The sequence below is a fragment of the Phragmites australis genome, chromosome 3 (assembly GCF_958298935.1).
Source record: "Phragmites australis chromosome 3, lpPhrAust1.1, whole genome shotgun sequence".
Taxonomy (NCBI): domain Eukaryota; kingdom Viridiplantae; phylum Streptophyta; class Magnoliopsida; order Poales; family Poaceae; genus Phragmites; species Phragmites australis.
Window position 1 is genome coordinate 17,931,432 of NC_084923.1, and position 15,819 is coordinate 17,947,250.

At 46.7% G+C, this 15,819-nt stretch overlaps 1 protein-coding gene and 1 non-coding gene across 3 annotated transcripts; both read left to right on the top strand.

Moving 5' to 3' along the window:
• Positions 1 to 5,729: 5,729 nt before the first annotated feature.
• LOC133912501 (E3 ubiquitin-protein ligase JMJ24) lies at positions 5,730 to 12,936 on the top strand. Of its 2 annotated transcripts, XM_062355270.1 has the most exons (13): positions 5,733 to 6,578; positions 6,683 to 6,828; positions 7,930 to 8,029; positions 8,140 to 8,272; positions 8,366 to 8,420; positions 8,534 to 9,287; positions 9,664 to 9,993; positions 10,109 to 10,531; positions 10,616 to 10,688; positions 11,197 to 11,282; positions 12,016 to 12,135; positions 12,230 to 12,300; positions 12,460 to 12,936. In XM_062355270.1, the coding sequence occupies exons 1-13, from the start codon at positions 6,174 to 6,176 to the stop codon at positions 12,557 to 12,559; spliced, it is 2,796 nt and encodes a 931-aa protein (XP_062211254.1). In that variant the 5' UTR covers positions 5,733 to 6,173; the 3' UTR covers positions 12,560 to 12,936. The 2 variants fall into 2 exon arrangements, with proteins under 2 accessions (XP_062211253.1, XP_062211254.1); XM_062355269.1 differs by having other exon boundaries at positions 5,730 to 6,578; positions 10,109 to 10,688.
• Positions 12,937 to 15,188: 2,252 nt separating this feature from the next.
• On the top strand, positions 15,189 to 15,328 carry LOC133913910 (small nucleolar RNA Z247). Its single transcript, XR_009909145.1, has one exon. It is a non-coding gene; the product is annotated as a small nucleolar RNA Z247 (small nucleolar RNA).
• Positions 15,329 to 15,819: the final 491 nt, after the last annotated feature.

The following is a 15,819-nucleotide window of genomic DNA, read 5'->3' on the forward strand; positions in this document are numbered from 1 at the left end:
GTTGGGAGAGGTGGTCCTTGACCCCCTCAACTCTTAGCCGCTACCTAGCTCTGGAGGTAATCCGTCCAGAGCCTGGCGATGACGTTCTCCGACTTAGTCCTCGTCGCTGGGATATTGCACCGTCAGTGGTGGAGTTCATGGCGATGGAGCGGGGTCGAAGGGCCACGGATTTGCTTGGGAGCCTACCCCAGGCTTCTGACCCCTGTGTCGTCCTTCGCCAGTTTTCTTTGTGGCCAGTTTTCTTGCTTGTCTTCTGAGGTATTCCTCCCGGAAGGTCGTGAGGGTTCAATAATCATCGGTGTTGTGGCCACGCCCCGATCCGTGCAGGGTGCACCCGTATGCCTCTGGGGGTACCAGAGCTTGTGATTAAGGTTGAGGTCGTTGTTGGGGGCCACGTGCCCTGGAGCTCGTGGTTTCCCCAGGGCCTCCTTCTCTTTGGAGAGACCGTCGAGGTCGTCCGGTGAACCAGCTTTCGGAGTCGGAGTGGCTCCGACTATGCCTCCTTGGACGAGGTGGACTTGGGGTTCTCTGCGCGCGACTGTCGTCACGAGGGCTGCATCGGGGGCACTGGCGGGGTCTGCGCACTCCAGAGCCATGCACCTCCTCGGAACCTTCTTTCGCCTGAGGGGCCTGAGGAGGACGTTGGGTGGGCAGACTCTCCGATGGTGTTGGCTCGCCCGGGGCGTCCCGGGTGCTGTAGAAGGAGATACTTTAGGACCAAACCCAGGCGGGAACACCCCCGGGTTCGACCGTCCAGAACCACTGGAAAGCGGCCTGCTTGGCTACGGCCTCAGCTGCGACCTCTCCTGGTGCAGCGAGGTCTTCACCATGCAGAGGCTGGAAGGCCTCCGCATTGTTTGGAGTTTCTGTACCAACCCAAGGTTTTGGGTTAGTCAAGGCCGGAGGAACGCCATCCCACACAGCAGCAGGACTGGAGGGTGCACGTGGTGTGCATGGCTGAGACAGCCATGCATATGGTTGCATGGTTGCAACGGTGGATATGGTGGCCAGAGCTAGCGCTTTGGTGATTTTTTTTTTTGGATTCCTACCTCTCTTTAGCACTTCTGTGTTCGAGTCCCCATGGACGGCGCGCTTTTGGAGCAAGAGATCGTCTTGTCCCAGCAAGTATGGCGAGAGTTTCTTTTAAGGAGGAGACTCAAGTTTGGAGACGAAGTTTGAGAGAAAGGAACACCACAAATGTATTGATAGTAGAAAAATGGATCGGTCTAAGGGGAGTATCACAGCGTGACTTTGTGTCCTGTGTGTTCCCCTCTGTATTGTATTGAGCGTTCTCCTTGTGATCCGTCCCTGCCCAGATGATCACGATCCGCTATTTATAGGGTGATACATAGTTTAGTGTACAAGTTATCACGGTAGATAGTGCCTGCCCCCTAAGGGACGAGCCGATCGCCAATTGTGGCCCTGCTCTACCAGGGGTGTCAAAACGACTTTCATCGCACTGGGGTGTCAGGATAAGCACCACTTGCACCAACATTAATTGCCCGTCACCTCGCGTCAGGTTAGTTGCAGGGGGTGTCCTTTCTCTCCTGATATTATCTGCAGAGACCGGCTGTATCTTTAGGCTTCGGAAGGCCGCACGGGCACCGGAGGGGTAGCCCGAAGGTGTCCGCAACCTCCGGGGGCCAGGTCTCCTGCTGAGGGTCTGGAGACCGAAGGCTTCGGAGGGGCTTGCTGTAGCTCCGAGTTTTGGGAAGGCCACGTACATACTGGAGAGGTGGCCTGAAGGGACCCGCAACCTCCGAAAGTTGGACCTCCTGCTTAGGGTCCGGAGACCGAAGGTTCTAAAGGGACATGAGATAGCAATCTTCAATCATTGTTCTCAGACTGGTTTATTTTTCCCCCAACATATAGCCTATTGTGTATTAGGTTCGGAGAGATGTCGTTAGCCAATAAGTTGTAATCAGTTGGGAAGGTCAATGACCTTGAAGTGGTCGTGGCTCTTGACGACAGCGTCGTACATGCAAGCGGAGTGGAACTGCAAGAAGTCGTCAGGCAGAGCCAGTCATCGAGAAGCAAATTCTATAGCATCTTGTCCTATAAAAGATTTTCTCTTTTGTGATGACGTGTGTCTACATTCTTTCTTCTCTTCAACCTAACTATTGAATTACGGAATGAACGATATAAATGAGATCTCATAAGAATCTTTTTGGACAAAATCTTATAGAATTTATTTCCCATCGTGGTGGTGGAGCTGCACGACAGTGCAGTTCTTGATGAGGGCATCATAAGACTTGAGCAGCGACATCGTTGCATGCGCCGCGGCCATTCGCAACCTGGGCATCATCAGGCGGTCTATGCCGGTGTAGACTGCATGCATTGTTTCCATGTGCCATACAAGTTTGATGGATTGTGCATGCAGGGTCACGTACGTAAGACAACAAGTGCAAAGAAAAAACTAAGGAAGGTTAATACCAAATGAGCATGCAAAGCAATTAAGGAAGGGAAGATTTTGCTTGCCAATCAATACACGTCCAAGGAAACACATGCCATGAAAATCAACGGCCAAGACAGCTTCGAACTCAAGTCAAATTTTGTGTCAGGTTAAATAGTATTTTTTATCTCAGTCCATATATGGTTAGTTTAAACTGTCGATTAATTAAACAGCAATTGTAGTTTCTAGTCAGAGTTTATTTCACGTAGCGTGTCAGGTGCGGAGTCCTGTCTTTTGTAAGCAATGGTCCGGCCTATAAATAAGGGCCTATGGTGTATGCCGGAGGGGAGAGGAAGATAATTGTCTTGGCTTAATAAAGCATGAGTCTAGAGTCGAGTTTGGCTCCTGTGAACTCCGAGAATCTACACGATTCATCCAGTTCGTGCTCCTCGTCTACGGGCGTTGCTGTGTGGATTGGTTTTTCCGACGAGTGTTTGGGCGATTGTTCGGCGACGTACTGCCTCATTCGTCAGGCCACGGTCCAAATTTATTTGTGTTCCCTTAATTCCTACGACGTGAAGATCGGACCACTCCGTCGTACACTCCTTCGCTAGGCGTGTCCGTATCAGTTCTCGTAGTAGTGCTCCCAGCCGAGCGCCGGCAGCCGCCGCTCCAGCGACGCCATCATCTCATTCGCCGTCACGTACACCAATGCCCTCTGCCTCATCGCCGCCGGTGGCCACACCTACAGCCGCATCACCTCTTCGTGGAACACCCACACGCCCGTCCCCAACGTTAATGTATGTGCCATATTTTCCTCCTTGCTCTGTTTCTCCCCCTCGACCTCTACACGAACTGTTGATATATTGCACTGCACAAATCGCCGATCTATATATCTAGGCTGGTGGTGCTTATATATATATAGGCGTATGGTAGAGATTGTTCGTCTCTTGAGATCCATATGCGGTTGTTAGATCATCTCCAACGATTTTCCGTCAGGACTTAAAATTTCTTCACAAAGGAATTTCGTTCCCTATAGCGCTCCAACGGTTTCACGAATCCCTTCGAAGAGAAGCTGTTGAAGATGAGAGAAAATAAAGGGAATGTGAACGGGGAAGAGAATCGTTAATCCCTTCGTGATGCGAACTGTGAAGGAAAACTGTTGGAGCGCTGAAGGGAATGAAATCCTTTCGTAACGGGAACTGTGAAGGAAAACTGTTAAAGCGCTAAAGGGAATGAAAATTCCTTCATGAAAAGATTCTGGATCCTGATGAGAAACGGTTGGAGATAATCTAAGAAGGCTAGCAAATGGCCCACAAACCCAAGTGCCTATGAACCGTTGGTTTGAATCAGCATGGGGATTGCTCTTAGTGAGAGGGGGAGCAAAGAAAAACCCTAGCCTCCATTAGTCGTAGCTACTACTGGCATCAATGAGGTGAGAAGAAACATGAGCAACACACAAAAACCTGAGACAAGAGAGGAGAGGCGAACAAGAGGCGAAGTTTGTCCTGATTGACGGTGGACCCTATGGACCAAGCGGAAAAAAGTTATGGACACGCATACATTTAGTACATGAATTGAAAAATACATGGAAACATCGTAGTATTGCCCTACCGCTAGAGTATTTGATGGGATGTTTACCCATGGTTTAGATGGTGATAAAAAAATAAATTGTCTAAGCACTTCAAATATGCCGAACTGTCGTATAGAATCAGTAAAGATATGTTCATGTGTCCTGATTATCCATGAAGATATCCCGTGTCAAAGCTAAAAAGATTTGAGAAACGTTGTTTATCTGTTGACAGATTCAGAGAAGAAAATATGTTGAATTGCATACAATCGGATCCGCTTAAAAATTTGTACTCCCTTCTTCTCTGGCGAGCTTCTCTTCTTCTTCGACAAGCTTCTATTATCTGACGAGGTTTATGGTTAGGGTTTGAGGCTGGTGTGTGTATGGGGGAGGGGGCTAGGGTTTTGGTGGAGAGCTCATGAGCTTGGAGGGAAGCCGATTGGCCCGACAATGGTGGTGGTCGTGGGGGTGGAGCAAAGCGGTAGGGGCATCGCTAGCCGCTGGTGATGGAGGACCATTGGTTTGGAGGATGGTAGCGATGGTGTCATGGTCATGGTGGTTAGCGGTGGCAATCATCAAGGGTGATGGATTCGGTGGCAGTGGCGTCGTCGGAGCTAGGGTGACAATGGAAGCGGGGGCACACGAGGTCATGGTGGTTAGCGGTCGCAGTCATCAAGGGTGATGGATTCGGTGGCGATGGCGTCGTCGGAGCTAGGGTGGCGGTGGAAGCGGGGGCGCATGAGGTCATGGTGGTTAGCGGTCGCAGTCATCAAGGGTGATGGATTCGGTGACGATGGCGTCGTCGGAGCTAGGGTGGCGGTGGAAGCGGGGGCGCACGAGGTCATGGTGGTTAGCGGTCGCAGTCATCAAGGGTGATGGATTCGGTGACGATGGCATCGTCAGAGCTAGGGTGGCGGTGAAAGTGGGGGCGCACGAGATTGTCTGCTGTGGGGAAGACGAGATGTATTGAGGCCGGTGGCGAAGGGAGGGTCATTGGTGGGCGCTAGGTGGCAAGGCAGTGAGGAGGTGGTGCGTTGGCTGGGGGTGACGACAGGTATGGATCAAGTGAGTTAGTTGGGAAAGCAGAAGATGTGCCTTTAAGTATGAGGGGTCTTCAGGGTGTTGGATTTTGGTCATATGGTATAGTCTTCAACAAATTTTAGGTACAAGAATTCTAAAATATTTCTTGTCAGCTGAGTGAGGATGTGATTGGTTGTTTGCATAGACCGTATGCTTAAATTGAGAGAAAATATGTTGAGAGAAGTTATGTTTGTTTAAAAAGATAGTGTTTGGTTGGTTGTTTTTATCTGGACAGACTGAGCTGAGTTTCTATTTTGTTGATCGAAACTAATACGGTACGAGCAGATATAATAATTGAGTTGTGATTGATTGCTCGTATAAATATAATTTTATAATACTAACTAGTGGACCAGATCAATCTTATATGCGAGGAATCAAATACGATTCTTGCTAAATGAATGTAGTAGAGCCTTGGGTAAGAAGGATGAGCCTCTCTGTTTGGTATGACACGAGCAGGCAGGGTCGGAGGGAGCAGAGCACGCGCGACCGCGCACTCTCCATTCGTTTTCTGCTACCTCTCTCTCCCATCATCCAAGTCAACGCCCGAACCCGGAAAAGTCCCCAAACCCACCACAGGCTGCCTGCAATCTGCATCACTCTTCCCGCGGGCCCCGCCTCTCCCTTGCGACCTTCCAACTCCGTCCAATGTGCCCAAAGCTCCCGACCCGTGCAATCAATCAGAGCTCAGGGGCAGCCCGGTAACTCCGCACCGCGTCGCCCATTGGCTTTCTCTCCCCCAACTCCCTCCCCGCTGCCCAGGGCTCACGCGCTCCCCCTGTGAGCTGTGTGACCTGCGCTGTGCAGGTGCAGCGCTCACGCAGGCACCCACCACGGAATAGGAAGGGAAGTTACTCCCCAGCCAAGCCTAGCATCGCACAGCAGCAGGACTGCAGGAGAGAGAGATGGATGGAGACTTGCAGCGCAGCCCACCCCATCGCAGTGCGCACGAATCCCCCAAATTACAGCCCCCGCAAGCCCAACCTCCACTTAAACCCGAACTCTACCACCACCGCCACCACCACCGTTACGCTTTACCCCCTTCCTCTCCGCCCCCCAAACCCTAGATCCCCCCGCGGCCGGCAATCCGCTGTGGCGCCGCGGTGACCGGCGCCGGCGTCGGGGGCGGCCGGGATGGCGGCCGTGCCGGAGGAGCTCCGGTGCAAGCGCTCCGACGGCAAGCAGTGGCGCTGCAGCGCGCCCTCCATGCCCGACAAGACCGTCTGCGAGAAGCACTACGTCCAGGCCAAGAAGCGTTCCGCGTCCTCCGCGCTCCGCGCCACGCTCCGGAGGTCCTCCGGCGCCGGCTCCTCCGCCTTCCCCCTCCCCTACGCCGCCCGCCTCCACGCCGGCGGCGGCGCGGACTCGGACCCCGACGCGGACCCGCCAGCGCCGGTGGCCATGGCGATCGCGAGGCCCCTGTACGGCAGGGTCGCCGGGGAAACGGTGTACGTGGCGGAGCCGGTGCCGGCGCTGGCGCGGAGGGTGGTGTACGACGGTTTGCCCCTAGGCAATGCTGCCGGGGTGCGCACCGCGGCGGTGAGTTTGGTCTCCCCCTTGGGGTGCATCGCCTCGCGTTATCTTCACGCTATGTTGGGTTTTCTAGCTGCTGTGCTCATGTTGATTGGTGCCTGTGATGGCAGGAGCTGGTCGGGAGAGGCTCGGAGCGGCTGCCTGCCGGTGGTGTGGTGGGTTTGACAAGTTGCCACCAGTGCCGGAAGGTTGGGAATGCCATTTGGTGTGTCAGCTGCGACAGGAGAGGGTACTGCGCCGACTGCATATCGAGATGGTATGTTGCCCCCCGCAATGTATCACTAATCAGTTTACTTATAAACTAGTATAAGAAGCGCACATAGTGACTTGAGTGGCGGCTATTTTAAACGTTTTTAGAAAATTGCAGCAGAGTCGACTAGATGTGCAGCTTGATCTCTGTGACCATTCTGAAATAATATTTTCCTTGTGAATTCACTGTTGCTAGACAATTAGTGTTGGGCATTACATTGCAGTGCACCCAGATTAACTTCTAATCAAAAGTACTTGTGTTTGAAACTATAAAAAATATGAACTATTTTGGAGCATTCTTATTCTAACATATGGCCAAAATGGAAGAAATTTAACTACTCACTGTCTTATTCGTTCCAGTAGCATAGCCTCTTGGTTGGCCTTTTTTTAAAGGCAAAATTTGCTGTTACCTCATTCTAGACCGTCAACTGCAAAAGCAACAACCCACAACTTCAGGCCCAACAGACACAATCTTCTCATAAAGTAGCAGAACGTTTGAGTAGTATAGTTAGGTGTATGTTGTTTGGGGTGGAACTAGGATGATCCCAAGAACATTTTATGACAACTTGAGTTGAAGATGGTCTCAAGAACTGTTTGTGTATTTTGTTTCATCCTTATTTGGTGTTAGTTCAAACAGTTTTAGTCATTGATTCCAGCAATCAGGTATTTTCATACTGCTATTTTGGCTTACAGTTTAAGTCTCCCATTGATTATGAATGTATTTATGACCCGTCATAAACTTATTGGGCTTTATAAATATATTCCAGTCGAAAATAGTGGTCAAAAGTGTGCATCGAAGACCGTTCCATGTCCAAAATGTCAAGTATTTTTGACCGGATGGAGTACAAAGTACTCCCTGCAGTCACAAAAAAAGTGTATCAATGGGAGTCAAATTCAAACCATTTTTTGGCCAACATCTTAATTAGTTGGGACTGTTTAGATTGGTCATATGACTATGGTATGGCTAAATCTGTCTGGAAAACTACTTTCATAATATTATGGATTTATTAAAAAAAAACAGTGTGTTTCAAAAGAATGGTCCAAGATTATTTTGGAGGCTTCCACACTACATGCCTTTTATTGCTGGACTAATTTAAATATAATGTAGGTACTCTGACATTCCAGTAGATGATGTTCAAAAAGTTTGTCCAGCATGCCGTGGCATTTGTAATTGCAGAGTTTGCTTACAAGGAGACAACTTAATTAAGGTACGTAACCTCTGTTGAGTTCTTTCTTCCATTTCAGTTGCCATATATTTGACCTTATGGCTTATGTTGTACTAACTTGTCCTAAACGTAACATATGTTTTGTCCTAAAGGCTAGGGTGCAGGAAATATCAGTTGTAGATAAGTTGAGATATCTTCATAGCCTTTTGGTGTATGTTCTTCCGGTACTAAAGCAGATTTATTCTGACCAATGCTTTGAAATAGGTGTTGAAACAAGATGTTCTGGTACTCCAGTTTCCCCCCTTACCTTCTTATGTGCTGTTTCCATCTGAAGCTTAGAGTGCCTCTGACATTGTTGTAACATATTCTTTGTGATAGGACCAAAGACAGATATCCTCAGAGCGAAGGTAAATTCTGATGAGCAAATGTGCTGGTATGGTTTTTGTGTTCTTTCGTCTGTTTCTTCTTACTTTGTCATTGGAACTTTCTCATTCCTGCTATATAATAAGCCGCACTGATAGCCTAAAATTTGTCCTAATTCTGCAGCGACTTTTGCAAAGTGCCGGTGTTTGATTATCACCGACACTGCCCAAAATGTTTGTATGATTTATGTCTTGACTGTTGTCGAGACATAAGGCGTTCTCGAGCCAATGTTGCAAGAGGAGAGTATACTGAAGGCCATGCAGAAGATAGAAGTAAAGATTCTTTTAGTAAAAGAGCAAGATTGGATCCATATGCAGGAAGTGTACATGATAAGTCATTCTCATGTCCAATAGATCTTAATGGCATTCGATCTTTATTCCCTACATGGAGAGCCAACAATAATGGCAGCATCACTTGTGGGCCCCATGAGGCTGGTGGTTGTGGATCCTCAAAGTTGGTATTAAGGCGAATATTCAAAATAAATTGGATCGCTAAGCTTGTAAAAAGTTCCGAAGAAATGGTCAATGGTTGCAAAGTACATGACCTGGAGGATGGATGTTTGTCCTGCAATGATGGCAGAAGATTGGAGTTAACTGGTCAGCGAAACTTTGGTCTCTCAAAGTGCTCGAGCAGTGATGATATTTATGGGAATCATGTGTACTCTCCTGTATTGAATGACTTAAAATATGAAGGTATAATTCATTTTCGTAAGCATTGGGTAAAGGGGGAGCCTATTGTGATCAGGAAATCATTTGAGCCTTCTCTGTCATCAAGCTGGGACCCGCTAAGTATTTGGAGAGGTATCCAGGAAATCATGGATGAAAAAATGGATGAAGATGTCATTGTCAAAGCTGTGGACTGCTCAAGCCAGTCAGAGGTAAGAAAAGAATGTTAGTAGCTGCTTCACCTATCTGAACAAAACTTGCCGTCTTTCTATTTGGAACCATTTTGACCTCTGTTGAGATTCACAAGTGCCATTCTATAACTTACGTTGCTACTTATGGTCTGTTTGAGTTTGACAACTGTAAGAAGTATATTTTTGCCAAAAAGAATACATGCTTTTTTTGTATTATATCAACTTTAGAAACATATTTTGACCATCCTCAAATTGTGGAAGTGAATAATACATTGCTATTTTGGAGTTTAGAGACGTGGAAAAATTGGGAAAGTGAAGAAGTGGGAAACTTCTGTAGCTAGAAATGTAATGTCACCATCCTCAAATTAATGTACCCTGCCTTGCTACATTTGTTCAGGTGGATATTGAGCTCAACGAATTTATCAAAGGTTATTCAGATGGCAGCAAGGGGGAAGATGGCCACTTGTTGATGCTAAAGTTGAAAGAGTGGCCCCTGCCTGGTGTCTTAGAGGAGTTTCTGTTGTGCCAAAGACCAGAATTTATTGTCAATTTTCCGTTAGTTGATTTTATTCATCCTAGATGGGGTTTCCTAAATCTTGCTGCCAAATTACCCCCAGATGCCCTGCCGCCTGAAGCAGGGATGAAGCTGCTAGTTGCATATGGAAGTCGTCAAGATCTTGGTAAAAGTGATTCAGTGATGAATCTAAGGATTAACATGGGCGATGTGGTGAGTTTGGTCTTACTCAGTTTTCATTTCAAATTTCTAGTCATTTATTGGGTGTGAGTATTTGTTTTCCCATGTTATTGAACAGCTTGCTAATGCTACCGGTTTCCTTGTGTAGGTTCACATGTTAATGCATACAGCTGAAGTGCACGATCCATGTCCCAAGATGCTACAACCTGAGCGATCTGAAAGGATTGCTAATGGAACTGTAAATGCACATGCTCCTGTTCGAAATTTGAACCTGGATATGGGGATACAAGCACCTGAACATACAATTTCCAAGTCTCATGAGAAAGGGCATGTTTCAATGTTGGGATCGCCAGAGAAGTTCTTAGATGTTAAGGTTTGCAGAGATTCCGAAGGCTCTTCTGCTGACTTGCCTAGTTCACCACATTGCGAGGAGTCAAAAACTAACAGTTTAGAAAGATCTCAGGCTGGTGCTCTCTGGGATGTATTCCGCAGGCAGGATCTTCCAAAGCTGAATGAATATTTAGCTGCTTACCGGAAAGAGCTAGCAGCTAGTAGTCAAGAAGTGCCCTCTGTAATGACTCATTTCCTCTCTATGTCAAAATATTCTGAAATATCTTTGTCAAAGGTGTTTCAAGATACTATATTTTCAATGCAGGTTAAGCATCATATTTACGATCAAGTTGTATATCTCAACAATTATCACAAGAAGAAATTGAAGGACCAATTTGGTGAGTACTAAGCACTAGAGAGGATTATTGTTTTTCATTTCCAAAATTGGAAATATATGATGTGTTAGTTGTGGACTTGCTGACTGCCATTATAATTATGGCACCAAATATATAATGCATTTTTCACCATAGCATCTTATTCACGTAGTCACTTCACCAACTTCTCTATCTTACCCTGCATAATTCTTCGCAAAACTGCATCAAGCTGATTATGGGCTTGCTGCGGACAATAGACTATTCAGATTCTCAGTGAATCACTAATTTGCTGTCAATGAAACACACCACCGAATTTGCACAAAGAGAGCAACCAAATATCTGCTTCCTGGACATCCTTCTTAGGAGTCCCAATATGACATTTTAATCTGCATGTTACATGCTTTTGATGAGGCATGCAGTATGCTACTAATCTCTCTTAGAAGTAATACTATTGTAAATTTGTAATTTAGGTCCATCTTATCATTTGCATGTGAGTTACCTCATGGGGACTTCCATTTGGATGCTCTTTCAGGAATTGAACCCTGGACATTCCGACAACATGTCAGTGAGGCTGTTTTTATTCCAGCTGGCTGTCCTTTCCAAGTGAAAAATCTCCAGGTGATGCATCTTCCCCACATATTTGCCCTTTTTGTACTGAAATTTTTGGCTCTTATTTTCTTGAGAAGTGAAAATTCAGAATGTGCAACCTTAAATATAGGTCATATTAGGGATGAAATTGCTCTTTTTGGGTCTCATGAATTCCTTATAATAGAGTATGCTTGCACTTCCAATTTCAGTATGAACAAAGCTTTTCTAAGAGGTTCTTTGAATAATGAATGCTTGCTTATGCCCATTTGGGCAATCACTTTGTGGAACAGAACGAAATTACAGGACTCATATGTGGCATTTTCCCCTTGTTTGCATTTAGGCAATAAATCTGGTTATTTGCATGTGTACATACTAGAGAACTTAAAACCGAAAGGGGAAAAAAAACTAGTAGCAGCAGTGCTTAGAAATAGGTCAAGAGAGTTACCGAATGGTACCGTATGTTGAAGGAGCTGTATTTTCAGTCAAACTAAGATTTTGCTTCCAACTTTTTTAGTTATTCATTTGAGCTCATTTTGCAATATAGATTGAATTGTACTTGTTTGCTCTCATCTGTTGTGCTTATTTGGAGTACAATTTTTAGTTGATCAGATGAATTCTGTTCCCCATTAGAACATATTCTGCACTATCTTGGACAGCTATACTAGTGCTGTTATCTTCTATACATCTGTGATTGTTTGAACTAGTAAGTACTTCATCTGCGAATGTAGTTTACATTATCTTCTGTTCTATTGAAATGGTTCAGTCTACGGTCCAATTGGCCCTTGATTTTTTGTCACCGGAGAGTTTGCCAGAGTCAGTCCGGATGGCCCAAGAAATCCGCTGCCTGCCAAATGGTCATGCTGCAAAACTGAAGATGCTTGAGGTACGTCATGATGTGGCGAACAATTAGTTCATACATAATGCTTACCATCTGAAACAAAATGAAAACCTCACGAGTTCCATCATCAACGATACAGATCAGAAAGATCTCTTTATATGCAGCAAGTTCTGCTGTCAGAGAAATTCAGAGAATAACCCTGGATCCCAAGTATGTGCACTGATTCCTGTTCTTGTATTGTACATTGACTGCTTGAGTTGAATTAGCTATCGAGCATGTCTTATTTTTCTTAAAGTGTTCCTCATGATGTCACCTACGACTTTGGTTAATCCATGCAGTTTCTAATGGGTATCATGGACATTGTCCCAGGTTCAGTCTTGACATTAGATTTGAGGATCAAAATTTAACTCGGGTGGTTTCAGAGAATTTGGCTAGAGTAAATACACAAAAGAAGGTATCTTGCATTTGAGGTGCTACAAGCCTTCGAGAAATTGGCGTGCCATTCAAGGTTGATGCCAATGTATAATGATTGTACATGTATTATATGGTGTCATATGAAAGGAACACATTCTAATTCTTATCAGATATTGGCCTCGCCTGTATATTGTGGACTAGGACTGAGAGCTGAGCTCATGTAGAACAAAATAAACATTAGAAAGATGATACAAGTACCGAATTTTCCCTGCGATATTGTCAGTATGAGAATCCATGTTTTGTAATTTCTAGAGGAATCCCAGATTTCTTATGGACTTTCTTTAATAGGTTTAAGTAGTTTGCTTGAACGATGTGGAGGTTGGCCCTCTATTGCCCTAACTGCAATGATTTGCTCCAAAATTCAGGATCGTATCGTTTGGCGATCTGAAACCGTAGAGTAAAATTTCGTGTCATCTCAATTATTGTTTCGTGGCCTTGCTGTTTCAGCCAGACACTTGTGAAATAGAATGTGCGGACCCAGGAAGAATGAACAAGAGTAATTATGGTATAATTATGAACATTATTCAGTTCTACGTAACCAGTAACCAAAAACGATGTCGCATAAAATTTCCTAATGAATGAATATATATATCTTATATAGATGTAACTCATTAAGTGTTATTAATCACTATTTCTCTGCTTTCAAGTTGTGCCACATCACCTCTATTTTCATCACCTCATCTGGCATTGATCAGAACATGGACAGCCGAGCGGCTCATTGCCTCCATCAGCTCTTCCCCTTCCTACTGACTCTGACGCCGCCACCATCGGGCCCGTCTCCCATTAACTCTGACACTTTGACACTGTAGCCTCCTTCCCTTCCGTAACCGATGAGCAATGAAGTCATGGCATCCGAGAAGGCGAGCACGTTGTGCGTGAGGAATTTTTGTGGCTCCTTGTGGACACCTACTGCCAGGGGGCAAAGCTACATATAGTTTGCTTGGATGGTGCACTAACGCTAGAGAGAAGAATTTTTTTTACTAGGAACTTGCTCATATTGACCATATAAATTTGTGTATGTTGTCAGATGTAGAGCTGGCTAAGTGGGCCTAATGGGCTGGACCGACATGGGTATGCCTAGGCATGGCCCGGTTAGGGTCCGGCTTGTTAAGCTTCCCCATGAGATACGCTAGCCCATTCAACTCAGTTGATGCTATTTGAAGCTGTGTGTGACTATCTGTGCCGACAGCCATGCAAAAGAACAGTGAGCGCAACCAGGAAGGGGCAAGGTGCAGTGTGGGGATTGAGTGGCGGTAGGAGGCAGCTTGGTTTCAGCAGGGAGGAGGAAGGAAGGGGGTGCAACGGCTTGGGTTCAGGAGGGCGGAGGAAGAAACGGGGCGTGCAATGACTTGGGTTCAGGAGGGCGGAGGAAGAAACGGGGCGTGCGGTGGCTTGGGTTCAGGAGGGCGGAGGAAGGAATGGGGCGTGCTATCAGGGGTAAAATTGCCAATTCATTAGTTTTCTCACACGTGTTCAAGCTCTAACGGGCCTCCTGGACAATAAACTGAATGACGTTATTAGTTTCCAGTACATGTCCCTTTTGCGATGGCATTTCCCAACCCACAACTTTTGCGATGGTATTATCCAACTTGAGCTCTTTTGTGATGGCATTTCCCTGATTCTCCCAATAAAATAAAGCATTAGAAATCCAATTACAGTACATGCAAGATTGTTAGTATGATTACCGTTGTTTGATAATTTCTATTACGTAAGAAACCAGCAAATGAGACACCATATTAGTGACAGCTGTTTAACACATGTCACTAATATCCTATTAGTGATGGGTCCAATAAGGACGCGTCACTAACGTCCCTTCTGATCGGGACTAAATATAGAACTGTCACTAATGATCGTAACATGATCCGTTAGTAATGATAATAGTGATAGGTCTGTTAAACATAGAAGTCTATCTCTAAACATAGAAGTATATCTCTATTCTTGGACCTGCGCCTCCTGACTTACCGTGCACTCCACGGTTGTAAACATCCCATTGTATGCTCCTATATATATATCAAAGATCACGGCCCATTGTGGCCATCCTGCGCCAATCACATTTACATGGTATCAGAGCCACAAAACTTTTTCTGAAGATGTCGTCTACCTCATCTTCTTCCTCCTCCTCCACCACCGCCGCCGCCATATCCAGCTCCTCCTCATCTACAACGTTTGCACCAATTCCCCTGCACCATGCCGTCACCATTCGCCTCTCCAAAACCAACTATCTTCTTTGGCGCGCCCAGCTCCTCCCGTACCTACAGAGTGCGAAGCTTATGGGCTTCATAGACGGATCCACGACCGCGCCGCCAAAACAAGTCGCATCGTCGACTGATGCAGGCGCCGAGCTCGTGCCCAATCCGGTATACGACCGGTGGTATGATCAAGATCAACAGGTCCTTAGTGGCCTCCTCTCCTCCTTGACTGAAGATATCCTCCAAGATGTGGTCTCTGCTACGACCTCCAAGGAGGCATGGGACACGCTCCAACGCATGTTCTCCTCTGCTACACGGGCTCGTTCGGTCCAGATCAGGATCGATCTCGCCACCACCAAAAAGAGAGATCTCTCTGCCGCCGACTACTTCCGCAAGATCAAAAGCCTCGCCTCCGAGCTCGCTGCTGCTGGTGCTCCTCTCCGTGACGATGAAGTCATTGCCTACCTCTTGGCTGGTCTTGGTGCGGATTATGACCCGTTTGTTACTTCCATGACCACCAAGAGCGAGCCTCTCACCCTGGATGATGTGTACTCCTATCTCATGGCGTTTGAAGCTCGTCAACTTCTCAATCAGGCTGAAACTCGTCTCAACATTGGCACCTCGGCCAACTACGCCGGCCGTGGCGGTTCTCCTCAGAATCGTGGACGCGGTGGTCCTTTTCCTGGCAGAAATCGTGGTCGTGGCAGCCCTCTCCCAGGGCGGTCGCGCGGCTCCCCCAACCAGCCGCCTGCCGGTGCTCGCTCTGCACGCTCTCCCTGTCAGATTTGTGGTCGGCGGAACCACACGGCGGTTAAATGCTGGTATCGCATGGATGAATCCTATCAGGATGAACAACCATATGCTGCGGTTGCTGCTACTTCATCGTACCGAGTTGATCCCAACTGGTATAGTGACACAGGGGCTACGGATCACATTACTAGTGATCTAGATCGCCTTGCCCTTCGTGAACAATACCATGGTGCAGACAAGGTCCAAGTCGGCAATGGAGCAGGTTTGCAAATCATGCATCTCGGTTCTTGTTCTATTAATACTGCTACTCGTCCTC